At 35.4% G+C, this 27,254-nt stretch overlaps 1 protein-coding gene and 1 pseudogene across 1 annotated transcript in view; one reads left to right on the top strand and one right to left on the bottom strand.

The window, feature by feature from the left end:
* MAP9 (microtubule associated protein 9) overlaps positions 1 to 26,040 on the bottom strand; it is a 58,273-nt gene extending 32,233 nt beyond the window's left edge. Inside the window, exons 1-7 of the mRNA XM_077139723.1 lie at positions 25,829 to 26,040; positions 24,954 to 25,105; positions 24,168 to 24,252; positions 22,711 to 23,016; positions 17,563 to 17,795; positions 2,796 to 2,889; positions 785 to 1,026 (exon numbers count right to left, since the gene is read on the bottom strand). Coding sequence (XP_076995838.1) covers positions 785 to 1,026; positions 2,796 to 2,889; positions 17,563 to 17,795; positions 22,711 to 23,016; positions 24,168 to 24,252; positions 24,954 to 25,028 — 1,035 coding nt within the window. The 5' untranslated portion in view covers positions 25,029 to 25,105; positions 25,829 to 26,040. The remainder of the gene's footprint in view (positions 1 to 784; positions 1,027 to 2,795; positions 2,890 to 17,562; positions 17,796 to 22,710; positions 23,017 to 24,167; positions 24,253 to 24,953; positions 25,106 to 25,828) is intronic.
* LOC143665921 (alpha-enolase pseudogene) lies at positions 10,352 to 11,454 on the top strand (annotated as a pseudogene).
* Positions 26,041 to 27,254: the final 1,214 nt, after the last annotated feature.

Below are 27,254 nucleotides of genomic sequence, written 5' to 3'. Positions count from 1 at the left end.
CTACAATTCAGCATTTGTGGAGTCATTCACCAGACCTACCATTCTCCAGAGTTCAAAGCAAGTGGAATTTGTCCTCTTATTCACTAAATCATTGGAAAAGCTTTTTCATGGATGTTTATATTGACATGTTGATAACATCACCCCCTTTTCTTTTTAAGACCTTATAACAAACTATTTTACTTTACACAAACAGATGGCTGCAGGTATTAAGGTGAGAATATGGGTAAAACCACATCCTCAGTGAAGAGACAAGCAATCTACATACCATAAGCCTGGTTTCCAAAACACCATTATCTACAATATAATAATGTTCCTGATGATGATCTTGTCCATGTATTTAAAACAGCATGGATATGAATAAATATTTAAGATTTTCATTAAAATTGTTAAAATGCTTTTAAAATGATATCCAAAGTAATCAATAAACTTCAGTAATTCAAAACTCACAAATTTTCCCAGATAGCTGTATTTTTATAATATGGATACCAATAGAACCCTGTACACTCATAGGTTTACATTCCTGGGATTTTTAAAGTATATTATGATCACACATCTCTGATAACTTTTAATGAAACATTAGATTCCATTATATTCTCTCTCAATTTTTCCTGGAGCTAAAATTCTACTGAGTTAAATAAAAAACATTTGATTTGATAAAGTAATACCACAACTGAAATATGAGTTTTCCACAGATAATTCTGAAGTATATAAAATGGAAGATAAAATGTTTAGAAATTCTATTTCAATTTTTACAATTATAAAAGGTATAATTTTATATAAATACCTTTGCAGAGTCAGTTGTACTGGTAGATATTAAGATATTCTGAGATTTCAATACTGGATCAGCTGTTTTATCACCATTTATAATCAGTTTAGCTTTCTCCTTTTCTTCAAAGTCATCAGCAGTCACTTGACCTTGCACAGGTTTCTCGAGGGCAGTAGTAACAAAGTCTAATAAAAATGAATTCTCTTCATTTTCTTTTGATTTCAAAGAATTTTGCTCTTTGGTAAATTCTTCATTCTGTTCTATTTTGAGACAGAATAACAACATTAAAACCTTCTAAATTAATAAGATAGATAATATTCATTTACTTTACATGAGGACTGTCCATTATCCATTTTGTCTTTCAACATAAAATACACAGAAAACTATCATATTAAACATGGATAAATGGTTTATTAAAAACTGATCTACATAAGAGAAAGTGGCTATTGTTAATCTAGTGAAGCATGTGATATGCCTAATTAGAAAAAAATGACATATATCAATAGAATGTCATAAATACCCAAAAACAAAGACACACCAAAAGCCTTTGTTGATGTATAAACCAATGAGAGAGAAATATTTCTTCTGTTCCCAAGGGTGTATAAACCAATGAGAGAGAAATATCTCTTCTGTTCCCAAGCCTGTTTCTTAGCTAGACTACCATACTTTATAAGTGGGAGGCAAACCATCTCTAAGCTACTAGAGTTACTAGCAGTATAGCTATAGAACTGTATAGATGCAGTAAGAACCAAGAACCAATATAATTTTAGAAGGGTCCACCTCACAGAGAATAAAGCTAGTCTCTAGTAAGTTCTAGCACCAGTTCTCTGATACCAAAATTAGCAGTAAACATGGGCCCACTACCTATCCTTTCAGTGCTCCAAGAGACAGGCTCAAGCGCTGGCATAAGAGGATTCAGTTTTGCTTTTATAGAATTGTTTCTATTATTTTGACTCCATGACACTTTGGAATACTCAATAGAAATAAATTAGTGTTTTTTGTAGGGATCTCTACCTTTCCATTCTACGAGGGTCCTTGGCAAACCTCTATCTTTACTGCCAAAAGTCTTAATTCTGCTGCTTTCAATATAGTCATTTTTTTTATACTCTTTCTGAGCTGTGCTAGATTTAAAATCACTTCTTTATCTTGGTGGGCACTCATGATTCAAAGTACCAATATTGGATTGTTGACTGCTGTTAATCAATCTAGTCAGTGAAATGAGCAAAGGCTTTGGAGCCAAAGATTGAAATTACAGCTCCATTATTGACCTTGAGTATGTTTCCCAAAATCTCTGCACTTCAGTTTTTCTTATAAATGTACAATGACAAAAAGTACAGTATATAGTAAGCACACGTTAGTTACACATCATGGTCCTAGAAATAGCTATGCTTTTTAGCTCTCATTAAACTACATGCCATAGCTCTAAAGAAAGCCATAATGCTAATAACTCACAATCACACTTAACTATGTGCTTAGTAAGGTACTTTTCTAAGTATTTTACATGTATTAACCCAATTAATTCTAACAATTTCCCTATGAGGTAGTTTATTCATCTCCATTTTAAAGATTAATATACAGGATTAGAGAAGTTAATTACTTTGCTCATGCAGCTGTGCCTGGATTAAAACCCAGCTTAGTCTCACTGTGAGAGTCTACCTACCCATTATGATGTTCTGAAGACTAGCGCATTAATACATACATAATAGTAGTGCACATTTGGCGATTATTCTATTTGTGCCAGGAACTGGATCAGTGGTTAAATGGTAAAATAATTACATCACTTAATTTTCACAACAGTCTTGGGGAAGGTATTACTATTATTATTAGTAGTGTAGTAGTAGTACCTCGGGAAATTGAGGCATTGATTAAGTAGTGTATCTAAAATTACATGGTTGGTAAACCGCATAACTGTGATTAAAACCCAAGCAAACTCAAACATTTTTCCTGTAAATATTCAGAGTATCAAATAGCATTTGAAGCAATACTGAGTTCACAAATAAAAATAGATATAATAATTAGATATAATCACCTTTTATGGATGCTTTTTCCCCAGATTTTGGTGAAAAGGAATCTCCAAGACTTTCTTTAAGGGATGATGATGATAGATTTGTTAACCATGGACCCTGTTTGTTTGTTTTTTTGAAAAAAAAAGTATTATGTAAGTTTTATTATTAAGATTTATGGAGGCAGAAACATTATTAAGACTAACTGAAACCTGTACTTTTAGGAGATTGCAGCTGAAACACCAAAAGTGTTAAGTCAATGGAGGCTAATATGCTTGACTTTCAAGTCCTGATGTCTTGGTCACTAAAAGAGTCATTTTAGTTCTTTATTTAGTTGTTAGCTCTATATATGTATTTAGCAATTTTCAACACTCTTGTGCTCTAAAATCAAATATCTTATAAATACTTAAGGCAAATACTTGATATCTTTTCTTTAATCTCTTTTCCAGGAAATTATAAATAAGATAGTAGGTGGAACTTTTAATTCCAAACAAACATTACCAATTGTTCAAAAGGAGGCAATTAATAAAAGCAACCAGAAATCTACTTTCCAATATTTTAGGACAGAAAAAGTACATAAATGTCATGCACTTAAGTTCTCCTCAAAATTATGAAAATGGCATCTGAAATTTGTGCCTAAACTAAAACCTCTGTATAGAATAACAATCTATCTAAAGGCAATGTTATAATGTAAATAGTTTTACTTCGTTGCATTAATAATATATTTTAATTTACTTTCCCATAATATTTTATGGGTACAGAGAAAATTACACGTCAAAAGAAAGGGAAAGGAACCCTGAAGAAGGTAGCAGAAGGGCTGAAACATTGAATCTATTTTGAGAGACAAACTTCCCATGGCGGGGGTGGGGGGTGGTGTTGTTCAGTTAGCAGCTTTTTGCCTTAAGGGGCGTCACTCAATCTGTACAGCCCGAAGTGGTAGAAAGCTGTAACATGAAGTGGCTTTAGGAGGCAGAGAATAGAGTTTAAAACTCTATTCAGCCAGTAAGTTTGGGGAGATGGTGCAAAGGGCATGAACCCAAAATTGGCATGTAAAATTCACCCAAACCCTTGGTTCATCTATGCAAAGTTTGGGAAAGACCTCAGAGGGTGCTGTGAAACAGCAACTACTAGAAACTGGAATAAATGAGACATTTCAGTTGATATACATCACAGGAGAGACAGAGTTGGAAATCTGAGTTCAGCCAAGATATGCCTATAGAAAACATCTTCAGAGGAATAAAACAGAACACAGAAATCTCTTTAACGTATCATTTATAGTATCTAGTAACAATCAAAAGTCACTAAATATGTAAAGAAAGAGATAATGGTGACACATACTATCAGGGGAAAATAAAGCAATACGAATTGAGCCAGATGATGAGTTTAAAAGACAGTTTAAAGGTAATTTATAACATTGCATAGTGGGAAATTTTATCATATGTAGATATCATTCATATGACAATAGCACAATGAATAAGGGAGTATATAGTATTATACTGCTGCTGCATTAAGTGTGAAATAATACAATATGAATTCTAAGTAGTTTGTGATAATTTATAAACACATATTGCAATCCATAGAGCAACTACTAAAAATGCAAATAAGTAGAGCTAAAAATCACTAGAGTAATCAAAATTGGCAACAATTGAATAGTCAACTAATTACCCTAAGAGAACAAGAAAGAAGGAACAGAGGAACAAAAAATCCTGATAGAGTAAATAGAAAATAAACAGCAAAACACTGGCCCTTAATCCAGCCACACTAGTATTGACATTAAAAAGAGGTAAACACTTCAATCACAAAGCAGAGATTGCCAGACTTGACAAAAAGTAACAGCAAAGTGTTTGCTGTTTCAATTGATGCAATTTAAGAAAAAGTAAAAAAGATTAAAAAGAACAGAGAAAGATAGACTATGCAAACATTAACAATAGTGTATCAGACAAAACAGACTGGAAAATAAGGAGTACTACCAGAGGTGGAGACATTTGATATGATAAAAAGGGTAAATACATTCAAGGAGGCATAATAATAATATGTATGCCTAATAGCAGAAACTTAAAATATTGATAGGATAAAAGTGAAAAACAGACAAATTCAAAAACCTAATGGAGATGTTTTAACACTTTTGTTAACTGATAGATAGTTGTAGACAAACAATCAGTAAGAATAATGGAGAGCTAAATGATACTACCAACCATCTTGACCAAACTGAAATTACAGAACATCATCTTCAACGCCTGTATAACAAATATTCTTTGCAAATGCAACTGGGACTTTCATAAGCCCACCTTACGCCAGGCCTTTAAACAAACCTGAACAATTTTTAAAAGAATTAAAATTGTGTAAGGTACATTCTCTGAAAAAATTAATATATAAATCAATAACAAGTATATCTAGAGAAACCTCAAATATTTGGAAATAAAATAATGAACCACCTGTAGCACGTTGAAGCATTTTGGAATTGAATAAGGAAAATACTTGATCAGTAGACGGCAGTAAGATACAAGCTCATTACTGGGCATTGCTTTGAGGGGTTGCACGGCTGGGAAATCCCTCAAAGGCTGAGACTTCCCAAAGTCTAAGATGGGTGAGGAGTGCAGGAAGGGACACCAGAAGGAGAAGAGGATTGTGATAAAAAGGATAATGAGGAAATATGAACAACTTTATGTTCCTAATTTAAAACACCTCTGATAAAATGGTCAATTTTCTTAAAAGACACAAATTACCAAAGCTGATGAAATAGAAAATTTAAATACATAAATATCCGCCAAAACTTTCCACAGAGAAAATTTCAGGTCAACGTATTTAACTGGTGATTTTTCACATTTAAGGAAAATGTGATATCAAACTTTTAGTTTCATTCCAAATAAAATTTTAGAAAATAATGGAAGAAAAACCACTCCACAACTAATTTGACACCCAAACCTGATAATGGCATTTTAAAATAAATACACCTACATCAATATTCTTCATAACTACAGATGCAAAAGCTTTAAATATCAGCAAGTCAAATCCAATAATAAAATACTACACCATGGCCAAAAAATTTCTCTCAGGAATGCTAGAGTAATTTAATATATGAAAATAAATTAATGTAATGCATAACATCAAGAAAATAAGGATAAATTATCTGATTAGCTCAAGAGATGATGTGAGAGCATGTGAACGAGTCGACGGTAATCCCAGGTTAAAACTCTTGGCAAATCAGGAAAACAGAACTTTCTCGATTTTATGAAAACCATTTATAAAAAGTATACAGCTAAAATGCTAAAACATAACTTAATAGTGAAACACTGAACACTCTTCCTGAGCCCAGGAAAGTTCTAATCAATATTGTATTGGTGGTCCTAGCCATTACAATCAGGCAAGGAAATGAATAAAACAAATGCAGATATTAAAAAGAAGTAAAACTATAGAAAATCTCAAAAAGTCACAAAAATACTACAAAGACAATCAAGTAAATCTATTTCTATATAATTAGTAGCATATAATTAGAAAATAACACTAAAAGCCAATTCAGGACTTCTGGTCAAAGGAGAGTGTTGTGAGATGCTCCAGGGTACGGCTGCCCCAAAGAACATTTGAATAACTAGCAAAAACTGGCAGAGCCATATTCTTCATAATGTTTAATGTCTCCATAATGTATCTGGATGAGTGCTGAACCAAGAAAATGCAACAATAAAAATGGTAGGATAAGTTAATTTTTGCTCTTGCTGGGAATGCCCCCACCATATACCAGCTTGGGTGAAGAGCCAATATGGGCTCCTGTTTTGGTCCCTAACCATTTTCCAGAGGGAACAGAGAACGCTTATGTACATGTTAGGGTGCCTGTATATTGGTGTCAATCTATTGACTGAAAGCCTGAAAATCTGAAACAGGAAACTCATCATCAGCTAGCCCTCCCAGAACCTGCCCTATGGGAAGAGGAAGTTTGCTGGCGGTTAAAATGGTAAGAAACAATTAAGTCAAAGTGGCCTGGGGCAAAGGATTACCTGCTTTAAGACATGCAATAGAGCATTCATGGAGAGGAAACAGTCTACTTCTTAGGGAGAGTTGACATTTAAATTCCTATAAATGGCTGAAATGGTAAGCTCACAGGAGCCCAGGATTTAGGAAAGACAAAAGGACTCTGCACTCCACTTTCCCTTAGGTTGATCTTCTTGATAGGAGGGCTCTATGTTGTAGGACAGCACCAGGTAAAGCAGAGCCAATCAACAAAGACTAAGAGAGGTGTTTTTGCTTGAGTTTTTTGTTGCTGTTGTCAGCTCCTGACATTCAAGAAAATCTCTGTCATATCACTAGTTAGAAAGAAATGTAAGGAACACATAGCTCCGGTACTAAAGCCCACAGTTAAATACATTAAAGTAAAACTTTCAGTGTGCAACAAAAGATTACAAAGCAAGCAAAGAAAGAGTTCCTTTGCTCACCCTAAGGAACAAGATAAAAATACAGAAACAATTTAGGAAGAAAACCAGACTTTCAAAATACTGGGCTAAACTTCAAAAAATGACCTTCAGTATGCTCAAGGAGATAAAGGAAAATATGGAAAAAGAACTAAAGGACATCAAGAAAATGATGAATGAACAATATGAGAATCTCTATGAACAGCTTAAAAAGGAAGCAATTAGTGAAATTGAAAACTGCAATAACTGAAATGAAAAATTCCCTAGAAGATTTCAACAGTAGACTGAAGCTGGCAGAAGAAAGAATTAATGAACTTAAAGACAAAGGAACTGAAATGATTCAGGATAAGGAGCAGAAAGAAAAAAGAATGAAAAAAAAATTAATACAGCTAAATGACCTTTGGAACACCATCTAATATACAAATAAATTCATTACGGGAATCCCAAAAAGAGAAGAAAGAGAAAAGGGCAGAACGAATATTTAAAAAAATAATGTGAGAAAATTTCTCAAATTTAGCAAAATATGTACATATATACATTTAAAAGAACCCAAGGAGCCCCAACAGGATAAACTCAAAGATACTGCAGAGACACAGTATAGTCAAACCATCAAATGCCAAGGACAAAAGGAGAGTTCTGAAAACTGCAAGAGAAAAGCAATGAGAGTTAAGAATAGAAAAAAGAGTCACAAAAAAGATTAAGTGCTGATTTCTCATTAGAAACCATGATGGAAAAAAGGAAGGGAGACAAAATATTTAAAGTGCTGAAAGAAAACAATTGTCAACTAAGAATTTTGCATCCAGTAAGACTGTCTTTCAAAAATGAGGGAGAGATTAAGACATTAATCTCTTAATCTAAGAGCAATGTTAAAGGGAGTTATTCAGATTGAAAGCAAGGGCACTAACAGTGGATTGGCACAACATAAAGAAATAAATACCTCTGGTAAGGGTACTACTGTATTATAAGTTTTTTTATGTAATTGCATTTTTATTTCTGACAGCTTCTAAAATGCAAATACATAAAAAATAATGATAAATCTAAGCTTTGGGATGTATAATGTAAAAAGATAAACATCTATGAGTACAACAAAAAAGTGGGGGAATGGTGATTATAGGAACAGTGTATGTATATGGCATTGAATCTAAGTTGGTATTAATCAAACATGAATGTTATGGATATAGGATATTACATTTAAGCTTCCTGGTAGCCTGAAAGAAAATAAATGAGATTTATATACAGAATAAATGAGAAGACTCAAAAAATGGTACAAAACAAAAAATCAAATAAATATAAAAGTGGTCATTAATGGAAGAACTGAGGGAGGAAAAAAGGTATATGACTTACAAAAAAAATAGCAAAATGGCAGAAGAGAGTTGTACATTATCAGTAGTTACTCTATAGGTAAATGGATTAAACATTCTAGTCAAAAGATTGGCAGAATGGATAAAAAAGCATAACTCAACTCTAAGATGTTTACAAGAGACTCACCTTAAATTTCAAGACACAAGTAGGTTAAAAGAGAAAAGATGGAAAAAATAAACCACGCAAATAGCAATGAAAAGAAAGTTTGAGTAGCTATAATTACATCAGCTAAAATAAACTTTAAGTCAAAAACTGCTATGAGGGACAAAGAAAGTCATTATATACTGGATAAAGGAGTCAATTCAACAACAAGACACAGCAATTATAAATATACATTCATCTAATGGTGGAACTGTAAATTATATGAAGCAAATACTGTAAGAGTTGAAGGGAAAAATAGATGGTTCTATGTTTTAACAGAAAATTTCAATACACCACTTTCAATAGTGGATAGAACATCTAGAGAAAAGCATCTATTAGGAAACTGAAGACTTGAACAATACTATAAACCAACTAGATCTAACAGACATATATAGATTACCCAATAACAGGAGAATACACATTCTTCTCTAGTACACATAGGCCATTCTCCAGGAGCAACATATGTTGGGTCACAAAGTGAGTCTCAATAAATTATTTAAAAAAATAAAATCATACAACAGTATATCTCCTCCAATCACAATGGAATGAAACCAGAATAAACACACTCATAAACAACTAATGTATCAAAGAAGAAATCACAAGGGAAATTAAAATATATCTTGAGGTGACTGAAAAGGAAAACACAACATGCCAAACTTATGGGATGAGAAAAGGCAGTGAGGAGGGGAAAATTTATAGCTCTATATGCTTATATGAAAAAAGAAGAAAGATCTCGAATCAGAGAACTAACCCCACAACTGGAGGATTTAGCAAAAGAAGAGCAAACCAAACCCAAAGCAAGCAGAAGGAAAGAAATAACAAACGACAGAGTGGAGATATATAAAATAGAGAATAACAAAGTAATAGGATCAATGAAACCACAAGTTGGTTCTTTGAAAAGATAAATAAAATTGATGAAACATAGAAAGGTTCTTGCTAGGAAGGCCTTCTTATAGAGAGAGGGCACAAATAACCAAATCCAGAAATGAAAAAAGGGGACATTACTACAAACCCTACAGAAATGAAAAGGACCATAGAAGAAAATTATGAACAACTGTAATCAAAGACATTAGATAAACTAGATGAAGTGGACAAACCCTAGAAACATGCAAATTAATTGCACAGAATTTAACAAGAAATAGAAGATATCAAAAGACCAAAAACAGACAAAAAAAGTGAATCAGTAATCAAAACCTCCCAGCGCATAAAAACCCTGTATCAGATGGCTTCACAGGTATATTTTACAAAACATTCCAAGGAGACCTAATACCAATCCTGTTCAAACTCTTCAAAAAGTTGAAGAGGAAGGAACACTTCCTAACTCATTCTATGAGGCCAACATTACCCTAATCTCAAAGCCAGATGACAATACCACAAGAAAAAAAAAAAATACAGAGCAATATGTCTTATGAATAGAGGCAAAAACCATCAACAAAACAGAAGCAAACTGAATCCAACAGCACAGTGAAATAATTATACATCACCACCATATGGGATTTATCCCAGGTATGCAAGGGTGGTTCAATACAAGAAAATAAATTAATGTAAACCCCCATAATAGAACAAAGGGAAAAAATCTCATGATCCTCTCAACAGATGCAGAAAAGGCATTTGATCAAATCCAGTGACCTTTCTGGATAAAAATACTTAAAAATTTAAGAAAAGAAAGACTCCAGGACAATGTCAAGGTACACTACATGGGGAAAGGTGTCCCAAAGGCTGGTGAGCACATCAATAAACCTATTGTACCTGCCCGGGTTAGCAAGAAACTGAACGTCGTGGAATAGAAGATTGACAAACTGATGAGAGAGATGGATGGAACTGAAAATAAATAGAAACATGGTGAAAATGCCATTCTAGGTATGTCTCTTGCTGTCTGCAAGGCTAGAACCATGGAGAAGGGGGACCCCCTGTACTGCCACATTGCTGATCTGACTGGCAATTTGGAAGTCAACCTGCCAGTTCCCACTTTCTACGTGATCAATGGCAGCTCTCACACAGGCAACAAGCTTGCCATGCAAAAGTTCACGATCCTCCCTGTCTGCACAGCCAACTTCAAGAAGGCGATGCACATCAGGGTGTAGGTTTACCACAACCTCAAGTGTGTCATCAAGAAGTATGGGAAGGATGCCACCAACCTGGGGGACGAAGGCAGGTTTGCTCCTAACATCCTGGAAAATAAAGAAGCCCTGGGACTGCTTAAGAATACAATTGGGAAAGCTGGTTACAGTGACAAAATTGTAACTGGCATGGATGTCGCTGTCTCTGAGTTCTTCAACTCTGGGAAGTATGACCTGGACTTCAAGTCTCCTGATGACCTCACCTGACAAATGGGCAGACCTGTACAAGTCATTCATCAAGGACTACCCAGTGGTGTCTATCAAAGATCGCTTTGACCAGGATGACTGTGAAGCTTGGAAGAGTTTCATGGCCAGTGTAGAAATTCAGGTGATGGGGGTGATCTCATGGTGACCAACCTAAGCTAACTGCCAAGGCTGTAAGCAAGAAGTCCTGCAACTGCCTCCTGCTCAAAATGAACCATATCAGCATTGTGACTGAGTACCTGCAAGTGCACAAGCTGGCCCAGTCCAGGGGGTGGGGCATCATGGTGTCTCATAGTTCTGGAGAGACTGAAGACACCTTCCTTGCTGACCTGGTGGTGGGGCTTTGCACAGGGCAGATCAAGCCAGGTGCACCTTGCCAATCTGCAAGACAAAGTTTGCTGGCAGGCAGTTCCACAACCCCCAAGCCAAGTAAGGCTGGGACCTTGAGCCCTTGAGCCCCTGCATCCTTCACACTAAACAGCTAATTAGACCTCGGCCCCTGATGTGAACATGGGCAGCTAGAGGTTCCACAACACTACTGGCAGGGGACTCTGGTAGTTAACTCCCTCTCCTACCCTGTGTTGTTCTCACTGCTTCATTAGAACTGCTGCAGAAGCCAAGCCTGACTATCTGGAACCCTGGCTTTGTCATCATGTGATTGGCCCAAATCACTGTTTTGCTCATTTGCTTTCCACTGAGTGTCTGGGCTGTGTATACTTACAGTGTCATTCCCAAGGTATCCACAGAAAGGGCCCCAGTGATTTTACATGTAAAATAAAAAAGTCTCAGTAACTATAAAAAAAAAGAAAAGACGCAAACTACCTCCACATGTAAAGCTCTTATTAAAAAACCACAGCTAACATCATACTCAATGATGGAAGACTAAAAGCTTTCCTTCTAAGATCAGACACAAAACAAGGATGCCCACTGTCACCACTACTTCTCAATATCTGGAAATTCTAGTCTCAGCAATTAGGCACGAAAAAGAAATAAAATGCATTCAAATTAGAAAGGAAGTGGAACTTTCCCTGTTTGCAAATGACATGATCTCACAGAAAATTCTGAAAAATCCACAACAGAGCTGCTAGAGCTAACAAATTCATCAAAATGATAGAATAGAAACCAATATGCAAAAATCTGTAGTGTTTCTATACAATAATAACAAACAACCTGTAGTGGAAATCAAGGAAAAGAATCCCATTAACAACAGCTACTAAAAGAAAGAAGTATCTAGGAATAAATTTAACCAAGGACATGAAAACTTAAAGACAGAATCAACAAAACACTCTAAAAGAAAACCTAAATAAATGGAAAGAAATTCCATGTTCATAGATTCATAGTCTAAATATTGGTATGAGGTCATTCTATCCAGTTATTTACATAGTCAATTCAATCCCAATCAAAATTATAACAGACTTCTTCAGAGGAATAGAAAACCAATCACTAAATTTATATGGAAGAATAATGGGCCCCAAAGTCTACAGAAGAACAAAGTTGGAGGACTGATTTTATATCTGATTTTAAAACTTACTATAAAGGTACATAATCAAAATAGCTTGATACTGGCACAGGACAAACATATAGACCAATGGAATCTATCTGAGTTCAGAAACAAACCCTCACATCTATGCCCAATTGATTTTTTTTTTTTTTTTTTTTTTGCATGGGCAGAAATCAAACCCAGGTCTCCGGCATGGCAGGCGAGAATTCTGCCACTGAGCCACCGTTGCACTCCCCCACAATTGATTTTTAACAAGGGTACCAAGTTGATTCAATGGGAAAAGAACAGTCTCTTCAATAAAGCTGCTAGACAAACTGCAAATTCATATGCAAAAGAATGAAGTTGGACCCCTACCTTATACTATATACAAAAATTAATTCAAAAGGGATTAAAATTATAAATACAAGAACCCAAATTATAAATATCTTAGGAAAAATAAAGGGAAGCATCTTCAAGGCCTTATACTACGCAACGATCTCTTAGGTTTTACACCAAAAGCTTAAGTGACAATGAAAAAATAGATAAATGGGACACCTCAAAAGTTTTAAACTTGTGCATCAAACAACTTCATCATTAAAGTAAAAGACAAGCTACAGAATGGGAGATACTATTTGGAAATCACATATCTGATAAGGATTTATTTTCCTGAAAATATAAAGAAATCCTACAACTCCACAAGAAGAAGACAACCCATTTTAAAAACGCACAAAAACAGACATTTCTCCAAAGAAGATATACAAATGGCCAAAAGGCATATGAGAAGATGCTCAAATTCATCAACCATTAGGAAAATACAAATTATAACCATAATGAGATGCCATTTCACACTCACTAGAACGGCTATTTAAAAATAAAAGGAATAATAACAAGTGTTGAAGAGGATGTAGAGAAATAAAAACACTCCTTCATTGCTGGTAGGAATGTAAAATGGTGTAGCTATGGAAAACAGCTTGGCAGTTCCTTAGAATTGTAAACAGAGAATTACCATACCACCTGGCAATCCCACTGGTAGGCATATAACTAAAGGAATTGAAAGCAGGGACTCAAACAGATATTTGTGCCCGGATGTTAACAGTGACATTATTCACAATTATCAAAAGAAAAAAGCAATCAAAGTGTCCATCAAGAGATGAATTGATAAACAAAACATGGTATATACATACAAAGGAGGATTATTCATTTGTAAAAAGGATTGATGTCCTGATACATGAAACAACATGGACGAATCTTGAAAAATCAAATCATGTTGAACGAAATAAGCCAGACACAAAAGGACAACTTTTGTATGCTCCCACTGATGTGACATAATTAGAATAAGCAAATTCACAGTTCAGAAACTAGAATACAGGTTACTGTGGTACAAGATAGGGGTAGAGAATGGGGTCTTAATGCTTTATCGAACAGAGTTTCTGCTTGCATCATGGAAAAGTTTTGATAATGCATGGTGGTAATGGCAGCATAATATTATAAATGTAACTGACACTACTGAATTATATATTTGAGTGTGGGGAAATTGTAGTTTGTTTATATTTAACTAGAATAAAAATTTTAATAAAACTTTAGGACTATACAACACAAACTGTGAATCCTAATGTAAACTGTGGACTTTAGTAAATGGTATATAATTGTACAATAGCATATAACTGTAATAACATTGTGTTCCATTGTAACAAAAATACCGCACTACTGTAAAGGGTTAATAATAGTGCAAACTATGTTTGTGAAAGGGGGGGCTGTAAATGGTAACTCTGAATTTTCTGTATGACTTTTCTGTAAACACGCAGTTCTCAGAAAAAAAAAATTTCTATTAGAGATGTAAAAAAATCAATTTGATCTACAATAACACGAAAAAACAGTATTCTTAATAACACATTTTTTTTCTTGTATGGTGTATGGCAGAGTCACATTTCACTATTTTCCATGTGCATATCCTGTATTGCAGCACCATTTGATGAATTTTTGTTTGTTTGCTTGTTTGTTTTTGGGGAAGTACATGGACCAGGATTTGAACTTTAATAATAAATTTAACATAAATTTATAAAACTTCTATATTACAAACTGCAAAACACTCCTGAGAGAAATTAAAGAAGATCAATATCATGTTCATGGATTGGCAATTCAATATTGCCAAGGTGTCCATCCACAAATTAGTCTATAGAGTCAATGCAAAACAAACCATAGAATCGACAAGCTTTTTTCTTAAAAGGATCCAACAAACTGATTGTAAAATGTATACAGCAATGTGAAGGTCCTACATACAGTAGTCAAACATATCTTGAAAAGAAGAACAAATCTGAAGAACTCACAGTACTGGATTTCATGTCTTACTATAAAGCTACAATAATCATGACCATGTGGTATTGCTATAAAGATAGACATATAGAGCAAAGAACAGAGCGCATAATGGACTTGGATAAGGAAAGGAAGCGTTTTTCAAAAAATGTCTTTTCAAGAACAACTGGTTGTAAGGGACAAAAAAGATCAATCTTTACCTTACACCATATGTGAAAATTAATTTGTGATACATCATACACCTAAACATAAAAGTTAACACTACAAAACATCTAGAAGAAAATACAGGAGAATACTTTTCATGTCAGTTATCTTAAATATGTCATTAGATAGCAGTGTCAGGTAAATAATGGTGTCAATAACTAAGATAAGAAACTAAAGAAGACAGGTTTTAGGGGAAAGATAATACATTTGGTTTTGGACATACTGAATTTCATATGCTTGGGGATCACCCACTGTTCATGTGAAGTAGATAACTGTCCTGAGCTTAGGAAAGAGATGAATATATAGATTAACTGACACGTAAACAATATGAACTTCCCTGGTGGATGCACAGAGTAAAAAGAAAATAGAGCTTAAAACTCAGTGCAAAGGAAGTTCAGTCGTAGAATTCTCGCCTGCCATACAGGAGACCTGGATTTGATTCCTGGTTCATGCACTAGCCCCAAAACAAAACAAACAAAAAAACAAGTAAAAATTCAACAGATGGGGCTGTAATAATGGGATAATCACAAGGAAAAATAATGAAATGTGACCCTACCATACAAAAAAAAAACCCTCAGCCTTAAGAAACACCAATAATGGAGGGCCAGAGGAAGGAGCAAAGGGGGTTGGAAAGGATTATCCAAGGGAAGAAGAGATTTGAGAAGGAAGAAAGGGTCAAAAGTGTCAAATGTATTAAACACTGTCAAAGAAAAGGTTAAAAAAAGGTCAAAGTAAGTACTGCAAAATACCCATCGTATTTAGCAATTAAGAGACTATTAGTGATCACAGCAAGACAATATTAGTAAAGTGATGAAGGGAAAAGTTTGACTGTGAGGAGCTGAGGAAAGATGGGAAGTGAGGATGTGGTGAAAAGCAAATGTAGCTCATCCTGCTAATGTCTGGTTGTGACATAGCAGGAATGTAAGGCAGGAAAGGAGAAGTGTGGTGTGGACAGCTTATACAAGGTGAAAGAGACTTAAGCATGATTAAATTGGATGGAAAAAGATCAGTGAAGAGCAAAAGGTTATAGATATAGAAAACAGAAGGCTGAACAGGAAAGAAATAGGTGGGAAATCCCTAAGGAGGTGAGAGTTGAGAAGATTTAAAGCACAGTTAGGATGATTCTTATAATGAGGAATATGGAATATTTAGACTGTTAAAACAGAAGTATCCAAAATACCCAACAATAAGATTCTGACTCTAAGTTATGGATTATATTATAGTCATTCAAGTGAATGTGGTCTCAAGGTCATTGAGTATTATGCAAACATTTCATGACCTAATATATACAGATGAACAAAAAGCATGTACAAAACATGTATACTAAGATGACAAATATGATAGAACAAATATAGGCACACAATCTAGAAAAAATAAGAATGAACACAATTGATTTTAGATGGTGGGATCATGGTTAAATATTTTTCTACTAGATTTTCTGCCGTAGTATAATGTTACTGTCACAGCTTTAGGAATTTTTTTTTAAATACAGATACATGAAAATGCTGGAAAATCCATTCAAGGTTAGGTATCCAATTAACCAGATAATTTTATTAAATGTAAAAAAAAAATTGTTTGAGTTTCATAAATAGCATCCTCTTTTCTATAGACTTTTGGAAGAAGTTTGAAAAAACTCACCAAGTAAGAAATAGAGTCATATATCAAATTGTCAGCTCTACAACTAAAGCTGAATTGCAAACAAGATTTGAATCAGTAGACTATTGTGCTTCCTAAGACTTAAGCCTCGAAGTAAAGAGATTTATCTTTTTAGTCATAGTAAAAGGAATTCCTTCCACCCATTTTGCACCACCTCCCAGAGGGCAGATCCTTGCACACTGATGCTGTAGACAAGCGGATGAGAAAAAGAAAGACTAAGCCAGGTACCAACAGTTCCTTTTTCCCAACCTGCCCAAATAAATTATGGAGGAAGAATGTTCTTCTCATATTTTTCCTTTCTGAAACATGAAGTGGAACTTTACTCTGCTATAGTGAAACGTAGAGTGGGGAGGGACCAGATCTTCTCCCCAAGTGACAACACACAGTAAAATCCTTAAAGGGAAACTGAAGGACCACCTTTAATCTAATTTTGGCATTTCCTAAAAAACACAGAACAACACTCAAAACACATTTTTGAGTGAATAAAATGGCACTGGGTATATTTTCCTTCGCCATAAACTATATAATCCAAAGATATATAAGGAAAAATATAAATTGCAATAAAGATATACAACATTGTATAGATTCACATGAGCAAATATCCACCCCTCCACTGTCCTCTCCCCCTCTCCATTTTCTTTTCTCTAAAAGTGAATGCATCTTATAGTTGTTGTGAGTGTAGCTTAATTGGTAGAGTTTTATTCAACCTAAATAAGGCTATATCTTACAAGAGATTGAATATTAGATTCAACGTAATACAATGTAATAAAAAAACCCTTAAAATTATTCTTATTCCTGAAGAAAATATGTAAAACAAACACAAGCATGTGTTCTCCTACATCCTCTTTCATTTCTCTCTCACTTTAACTCTCTCCTGAACACAATTTAAGAGTTCAGCAATATTGCTAACCTCAGGATTATGGTTTTCAGAGCAAGATCTTTTCTCAGCTTCTAATAATTCACCAGACAGCTTTGGGAGGGAAGAAAGTGAAGGATGCAAAGCTAATTCTTCACTGAGGATAGTTTCTCCATCTTCTCCTAACGTGTCTTCCTCCTTTCTGTGACTATTCTTTTTCAACATGCTCCTTGGCCGAGGTGAAGGTTTAGCATGGTCACCTGCTTCAAGGACGCTGCTGTTTTCGGCTGAAAATGGAAACAGGGATGCATAGAAAAAATGACCACAGCTTCAAATACTCCCCAGGTGCTACCCTACTTCCGTCCTAGGCCTATGCACCATGAAACCCATGGCTCCTCTCCATGCAGTAAGGCACCATGTGATAGCAATTCATGATTAAAAATTTTTAAAAGCTGCCATCCTGGAAGTAACTAGTATATTTTATCTTTGTGATAAATTGACATTTCACCTTCACAAACTTGCATGGAATTCAAAAATAATTCAAACAAAACAAAACACTTGCTCAGTTTCTACCTCTATAAAATGAGGACATTCACCCATCAAGCCTTTATTGAGTACCTGATGCCAGGCCCTGTGCATATTACTGACATTACTGGAGGTCATAATCAAGACGATGACTATGGGCCCTGTCAATGATTTTACAGGGTGGGAAGAACACAATTCTAAACACAAAGTTACAAAGGCAAAGGTAAATACTGGTAAGTATGATGATAATGAGGGCTTACAAGGAAGAGAGCAGCTAATTCCCACTGGTAGAATATAGAACGAAGTGATTTGTAAGTTATCATTCTTTGAGGTCATAAAATTCTCTAATACATATTAAAATTTCAGTTACTATTTCCATTACTCCTATGTTTAGAATAAGAATTCAATGCTGATGCACTAAAAATCATGAAAAATTTAATGAAAATTTTGAAAGTTTTTCACTTATTTTTGCTTAAACTTTCCTATTATACATACTCAGGTATATATTGTTCTACCAATGCTCTGAAAAAAAAAACTAACTTCAAAAATAGACTAATACCTTCTTCCTATTTACTTATAACCAGGCTTCTGAATGCTTCCTGAAAAGAGGTATACCAAACCATAGCAAACTGGTGTGACTGTAAATGTTTCGATGCCAATTTTACCTATGTTCTAAATTCTGGCCAAATGTTCAATCCAAAAATCCACGAAGCATCCAATATTCCTCTTACCTTCCTCCCTATATCCAAAGCATAAGTAACCCCATTATTAACTATTTCTCTCTTACCCCACTGCTTGCTCAATATTACTCACCCAGTTGTCTCCAACCCCATCATCAACTCCTCACCCTCTTTCCTAATTTATGTCTCAGTTATATTTTTAAGCATAAATCAGATCGTCACTTCTCTCTACAAAATTCTTCAATGTCTCTGCATCATCCAATCCTATAGAATAAATATACATTTTCAAACTATACAAAAGGGCTTCAGGGTCTGATCCTTGGCTTCTCACGCGGCCTTGTCTCCTGGCAAGCCCACTGTGTAATGCTGAGTTAACAGTTGTTTTGCACACATTCCATAATCCCTTCTGCTATCACATTTACCCATGATGATCCCTTTGCCTAGAATGTCTGCTCCTACTTCTCCTCCCAACATACCCACACACATCTTTCATGTCTTAGTTTAAGCAGAAGATTGTGTAATGCCTGAATCTTGGCTCTGACACTTATAAGCTTTGTAACCATGCACCTAACTTGGATATCTTGGTTTTCTCAATGGTATAATGTTAATAATTCCTAAGGTAACTGTGAGCCTCGAGTGAGATCAAGTGTAAAAAATATATGTAAAAGACATAGCACAGTATTCGGTACACAGCAAGTGCTCAATGAACTTTAACAACTGTGATGAACTTTTTGTTTATTTGCTTGTCTATCATTTCTGCCTTCTTTCAGCTAGTTTCTTCTCCACTACATCCATGTGATGGGGGGGAGGGTGGTTAACAAATATCTCCCCCACATGAAGTGAAAAGCGTGGACCCATGATGCACTCCCAACCCCCTTGCCCCATGTCCCCTGCTCACAGCAGGTGGTTCACAGGTGGGTATGTGATAAGGTGAGGGAAGTGCACTAGTATTTTTTTTTATTTGGATGGAGGATCTGACATTGGGCTTTTGAGACCATGGAACTGGAAGGATCTATTATGGAAATTGACCAAGTGAAGGGAAGTCTGAGAAAACTGGGGCCAACCACAAGAGAAGCAGTGAGAGCACAGGGGATGAAATGGGTGGGAAGGAATGAGGGCTGAGGTAAAGAAGAAAAGCAGAGACTCCAAAAGACCTCCACAATATTCTGAGTCTTTAAATCTAATCATACCTAAAGCAAAGACTTCTGACATCTTTTCTCAATGAGGTCCTAAGTTCCCCTTGCCACTGAAATTTGAGTTGTCATCTGCAACCAAGAGTAATATGATGACTATTATTTGCCAGATTTATTGCTATTATCTTCATCCTCTCCAAAAAGTCTTCTCTTATTCCCTCAGGTAAACTCAGGTGCCCACTTCTCTTGTATTCCTACTCTACCTGTATGCAATTCCCCAATAAGTAAGAACAAAAAAGCCCTTCAAGTTCTGACATTTTTATCAAGCACTAATTGCTACTCAGCATTATGTCACCACATCAACAAAAATCAGTTCCAAACAGTACAAGAAAAATTTAAAAGGTCTAAGAATTTTGAGAAGGATAGTGTTCAGCTTATGAATCACATTTCTTCTTCCATAAATGAACATCCATATATTCATTTATTCTTTTAAATATTTAATGAATCCTAGATGACAGTTCTTATCTTAGGGCTGTTAGTCTCAGTTTTATTTTCCAATCTTCTCAGAATATGATTTTTTAAATATTTTATATGAAAATTCCACTTCCAAAATGTGAAGTTCTCATAATGTTAAAAAAAACAAAAACTATATAATTTTTAAATGTTTTGTTTTATAGTCAATTTATAAAATTATCTATATTGGTGATCATTTTTACAATAATAGGCTGGATAACAAATAGAAAATAGCAAATAGCTAATAATTGTTAAAAATATATAGTAGTGCAAATTTATCTATAATATTTAGAATACTGGTGCCACCTTGTGGTTTAAACACAGAATTATTTCTTTTAGATCAACAGGTTTTTTAAAAAAGGATATTGAATAGGTGGAATGTTGCTTTGCTGATTATCCACTGTAAAATTTTAATTATAAAATGCCACCTGGCTCAGACCTATTTTTAGCTGCTATATGTTCACAGATTCTTATAAATCTAATGAAAACCTTTTAGAATCAAGACAAATCAGCTAAATAACTTCCACAAAAATGTTTCTAAGCTCAAATAAGACCAGGAAACACTGCCTACTCTTTCCTTTTTGAAGATTCAACATACATATTTCTTATTAAAGATGCCAAGAAATTGTGACATAAATAAACCAGTTTAACTTTTCTATAACCTCATTATATTTTTTCCCAAAATAACAATGAACGACATTTGGGATAAACTTTGAGGAATGCTGAACTTTTAGATAATTCACCAAGTTAAATTACGTTCCTCTTCTCTTCATCTTTGATTCCACTCACTACACTGGGAAGGCAAGTACATTTTGACAAATTAAATTTGTTGTTTCATTATACCTTGCGCTTGCATTTGTAAAATTTTTTAGTTTATGAGATATACTTGAATTAATTCTCAAGCCAATTGTGTAAGTCAAAAGGAGCAGGTTTTATCCTCCTCTTCATGAGGACAGTGAGATTTAAAGTGATTTGCTAAAGTTACACTTAATTAATATACAGAGTCAGGACTGAAACCAATTCTCTTCTCCAGTGTCCTAGACACTATTCTAGTGCTTTGCTTTGCTCCTATTAGTTACTCATTTGAAAGTTAATGGGATTGAAGTAAAAAAAAAAGAACAGTTCTCTGAAGGTACAAATATCTTTAAACAAATCCCAGTCTGAAATTTTTGTCTGATGTTAATGTAAATGATAAACTGAGGCAATTAAAAATTTTTTATCAAATTTTATTTGAGTAACAAAAGATTTCCAAATAGCACAGCACCCCAATGGAAAGTGGCAAAGAACTCTGAGGGAGTAGAAAGAGGAAGCTTATATAAGACAAACATGGAAGCAAGCAAGGAAATATTCTGATTGGATGTCTAAGCTGCATTGCCTTATTTGGGCTGTTCCTGAAGGAAAGCTCCTTCTTGAGGAGTCTATCTCTGATTGGCTGGCACCAAGTTTCAATTTCTTAGTACAGTGCCTTTTATAGAAAGGCAATCTCTCTCAACTGCCTACCTGCTTCTTCAGTATGTCCATCAGAGATAGGTCATAGCTGGTCACCACAGTCTAATTGGCCTCCTTTTGAATTTTATTTTACTACTAACCAGTAGATTTAATATGCAAAGTATGAATATTTATGGGCACTATATTTATTGATACTAAACCAAAGATGTTTTTCTAAATGTTAGCATCAACTAATACATCTCTTATACAAGAGAAAGAAGACTGGAAGACATCAAACCCTTTACCTTGCATGCGTATGTCTCTGTGTGGTGGCCCAGGTGTTCTCAGAAGAGCTGGCCTGCTCTACTCCAATTTTGCTCCATCATGCATGGAATCCTAGATCATACCAGCAATTTCCCCTTTAAAAACTGAGTTAGTGGCTTTTCCTAAGACATAGACCAAATGGAGATCCCCTTTTCTTGAGGAGAGTGAAGGCTTAAACAACAGCAGTAGCAACAATAAATTCTAGCAAAATGGGGATGGAAATGATTATTTTAAGGACCTGTTCAATGCTGCTATAACTCTAATATTTGGAGCATAAGGTAAAGTAGAAAGTATTCCTCTGTAGTTTCATGGAAGCTTACGGAGACTAGGCAAGCCTGTAGTGGAGCTGCAGCTATGATGATTGAGAGGGGCTTCTTCAGTCTTCTACCAGGCACAACAAGCACACATGCAAGACTGGACATCACAAATATGGTTTTTCTCTAAGTTTCTGCTATTTTTATTTATGTCTGCAAAGTTGAAAAACTAAGTCTGACTGTTTTTCTTTAATGTTCACTATATATCACATAAAGATAACTTGTGACTCATTATCTTAAAATACATTTTCAACAAATTCAACCATGGTAATAGTACCAAATTACCTGAAGATGTGCTTTTGATTGGAAGAATTCTGTATTTAGTTTTTTCTCTTACTTTCTCTTCTTCAATTTCCTGATCTTTAGTTTGAGGCTCAGATAAGGAATTTACAATGTCTTCACAACCATCGGATGTTTTCTCCTCATTATTTTTGTTGGAGAATACTGGCTCATCTTTTGTAATGTCATTGTTTGACTTCTTGGTTTTTAAAAAGGTAAGACTTGGGGAATTCTTTTCATCATCTGATAAAAGAAAATCATTCATTTTTTTCTTAACTGAATTTTCATCTATTGAAGTGTCAGAAATATCACCTAAAGAAATGGAAAACAGGAGGAAAAAGTGTTTTTCAATGGCATATATTTTAAAGTTTAAGGTTACACTAATTAAAAAAAAAAGATAACCTTAACGGACAGAATGAATTTACAAACATGAACAGAAACAAATCTATTTTAGAAATAAAAATAGGTTTATAGCTCTAGAAAACAGATAACAGTTTTTATTGGCATCTATTAAATAAAAATATCAATTACATTAATTTATTCAAAACATATTTATTGGTGCCTACAGTGTGTCAATAGCTGTGCTTGCTCAGAGAGAACTCATCTGAGGGTTACTAAAAAAAGAAAAAAACAGCCATGGGACATTAAAATTAGACTTTGAATTTAAAACTGTCATTTTCAAGCGACTCTATTATAAAAAAAATAAGAATGTTTGTTAATTGAAGAACTAGTAATTTGCTAATTAGGTTTTCCCATAAAAAGGTTGGAGGTAAATTCAGAGTATTAGATTTTACTAATAGAAGAATAATAAAGAACACTAAACTATGTAGCAATCATTTAACTGCTATTCTGATTTTTTTTTTACAAAGAGCATTAAGAGTTGTTCTGAATGTTAAAAATTAAAATATTGAGATTTACTTTTAGAAAACTGACACACTTACACACGAACTTAAACTATTAATATTCTTACATAATCAAAAGAAACAAAAATGAACCAATTAAATCTTAAAGGTTCTGATGAAGCGTCAGCGTTTATTGACTGGACCTGCTACCTCAGAATCACTTGGGTGAATCTGATTTAAAACAAGCATCCTAGGTGATTCAGATATGTAACCAAGTTTTGGTCTGTGATCCCTGGTCCTTATTTAGTTATAGGATACCCCAGGGAGTTGATGTCAATGCTGATTCAGTCTCTAGTGAGGTTTGCCATGGATAGCCATCCTTTCACTACAAATGTGCTTTTGGCTGATTTATATTTTCATGTACACATTCCAAAACCATTAAGGGTAATCATACAACTTTTTGAAAATTATACGTGGTTTTCTACTCAATAAAAAGTTGGAAACCTGAAACCAATGATTAATCATTATTATTTTAACATGTGATTATTTTTTGGCCAGGTTAAATGTAACTAAGGGAGAGAAAAGAAGAAAAGTGGTTTGTTTTTCCATATTCTCACATACCAATCTCATCACTGTCAAAGTCATCAGAGTATTCAGAACTCCTCTGTCTGGCTGAGCGAGCTGTAACTGCTTTTATTAGTTCATCCTAAAACAAGACAATTAAATTAATCCCATCCAAACACACAGAGCTCATATTTATAATTAATTCTTTAACCAAATAATGTTTAATTAATAACTGCCTCCAAACTTAGGTTTCATTTAGTTAACAAACATTCAGTGAAAGCCTATTTTATGCCAGATCATCACAAATTTTGTCCCTCACAGAGCTCACAGCTAACTGGGAGGAGATTGAAGGTATCAAATATGAGTTACAGGTTACAATCAGAGCTAAAAAGGAATAAGAGGGATTCAATTCAGGCAGAATTTGTTTCACACTGGCATTTTGGAAGAAACTAGTGATACGAAGACATTTATGTTTTGCATATTGCAGAAATGAGTGTAATCAATATTGCAAATTTAGAGAATGAGTTCAAAATTGTGGAGAACCATCAATTGAAGCTAAGTGTTATTATTTTAAAGAAAAAATCTATTTTTATATGAAAATAGCAAATTTAAACATTGATTTAACATTTAAGTTAGTAAAAACATAGTATTGAGACTAGTTTGGTAGTCTTAAAGCCACACAGTAGGGTTTGTAATGCAGAAGCCCAAACATGATCATCTGTAAAACCTCAGAATGAAAGATTTACCCTTGCTTTCTGAAGAACACTGTTCCCAGAACCAAGTCCAATGCAGTATTTAAATTGCAAAGTCATTAAAAGTGAAAGTGATTTTAAAATATTTTACCTGGAAAGTAGTTCTTTTGGTGACTCTTGGACTCTTCGTGTAAGCCAAAGTTGTGCTAAAAACTTCACCAGACATAGTGTAATTTTATTTGTTACTCTTTATGTTTATAAAACGGAAAATAAATGATTCCAATAATTCAACTCTGAGGGTGGCTGAAATATTAAAAAAAACAGACTTTTCTGCATGCTTCAGAATTCTATTACTATAATCATCTGTGAAAAGCCAGCCAACAACAACAACAAAAAAAAAACAAAGAAAAACACCTTTTTTGAACACTAAGCTACATCTTTACTTAAAAATGTACACATACTTTTTGTAAAGAAATATAAAATTCTCGTTTCAGGATTGTTTTCAAGAAAAAAAAAATTTCAAACGTTAGTTATCCTAGTTTCACAACTATTTTAAGGATGAGCAAATAAATGATTGCAACGGGTTAATAAGACAATATGTTGCCAAGCGAAACAGAGCACCTTTTCACCTTTCTTCCATTCAAAAAGGTTTAACTTCATGCCTACAAAATAGTCACGTTTCATTTAAAAGGTTACCAAAAGGTCAAAATACACACACACGTACGCACCCACGACACTGCTTGTGCATACAGCGCAACTCACAAATGACAAAGATAGTAATGCCCAACTATATATAGTAGTATTTTGATTCAAGACATTCTTCCCTTTAAAAGGGTTTATGCAATAGGAGTCTTCTGGGCTGGCCTGCTGCATTAAAACCATTATAGGACCGGGCCCTTGATCTCTTCTCCGGCCTCGGCCGCCCCGCTGCGGGCAGCACCCCGCGCCCAGCCGCGCGCTCTGGGTCCCCGCTCCGTCCCGCGCCCCCCGCCCAAGCGCCCGTGCCCGCGCCAGGCCAATGCACACCTTGCGCGGTGTCCGCTCCTTCCCTCCGCCACGTCCCGCGTACACAAGCCGGCCACCCCTACGGCGGATATCGAGGCCCCGAGGCCCCGAGGCCCCAGCGGCTGGCCTCGGTGGGCCGGGTTTTGGCACCCAGGCCCCGGCTGAGAGGCGCTCTGAGAGTGGATGCTGGACTGAGCAGAGGGGCGGGACGAAAAACGAAGGTGGGAGGTGGTTGCTAAGGAAACAGCGCTTGACCGGAGGAAGTGACTTTCCTCACCCCGGAAGTTCTTGGGTACCCAATAATGTCCTATAGCGCGACGCGTCTCTAGAGCAACCGCTTTGAGGAAGGAAGTGACGTCACTTCTCTGGGTGTGAGGGGAGACCTGTGATTTTGCTGTTCCCTGCTAGACCGAACAGCCCAGTTCCCATCACCGCTCAGGGCGTTGTCAGTGAGCGTTTTTATCTGCATGTGCGTAGTGAACCAAAGCACATACCTACCTGGTTTAGCCAAAGTTAGGATTGAAACTTCTGTGAATCAGAGTAAACTGATGGGACAGAATCACAGTGTAGTGATGTTGCAGACTCTGCAGTCAGATTGCATTTTGAATACTGGCGTTCCTATGTTATAGCCATGTAATATCGTGCAAGTTAATGTCTCTGTGGCTCAGTTCCTCTTTCGAAAAGAGGAGACAGCAATAATCACTTTAAAGGATTGCTGTGGAGATTGAGTGAAGTAAGGCAGGTGGAATATTTAGAAGTGTGCTTGGGATTACAGTCATTAAATATTAGATATGCTCTTTATGCAACTCAGTGACACAGGGACAGGCAGGAAGTTATCCCTTGTCAATACTTTGCAAGCCCATTTCATGTCCTTATTTACTATAATTTTGTACAACGCACTCAAATGACCAATATCTGAGACACTGGGGTTTTCAGAGAAAAAGTTTTATACTAGCTGCGTAGCAGGAGAGCAGATGGCCTATCAACCCAAAATCTGTCTCCCCAAAAGGCAGTAATTTGATAGTTTTATAGAGTTAGATGGTGGGCAGGTGTTCTAGTTTGCTAGCTGCCAGAATGCAGTATACCAGAAATGGAAGGGCTTTTAAAAGGGGGAATTTAATGAGTTGCTAGTTTACAGTTCTAAAGCCAAGAAAATGTCCAATTAAAACAAGCCTATAGAAATGTCCAGTCAAAAGCATCCATCCAGGTAAAAATACCTTGGTTCTAGAAGGCCAATGAAGTTCAGGGTTTCTCTCTCAAGTGGAGGAGCACATGGTGAACACTGCATCATCTGCTAGCTTCTTCTCCTGGCTTCCAGTTTCATGAAGCTCCCGGGGAGGCGTTTTCCTTCTTCATCTCCAAAGGTCACTGGCTGGTGGGCTCTCTGCTTCATAGAGTTGCAGCTTTCTCTGTTCTCTCTGAGTCTTTCATTCTCCAAAATATTTCC

Source organism: Tamandua tetradactyla, chromosome 22 (genome assembly GCF_023851605.1).
Source record: "Tamandua tetradactyla isolate mTamTet1 chromosome 22, mTamTet1.pri, whole genome shotgun sequence".
NCBI lineage: Eukaryota > Metazoa > Chordata > Mammalia > Pilosa > Myrmecophagidae > Tamandua > Tamandua tetradactyla.
This window is presented reverse-complemented; position numbering and strand designations above follow the sequence as displayed.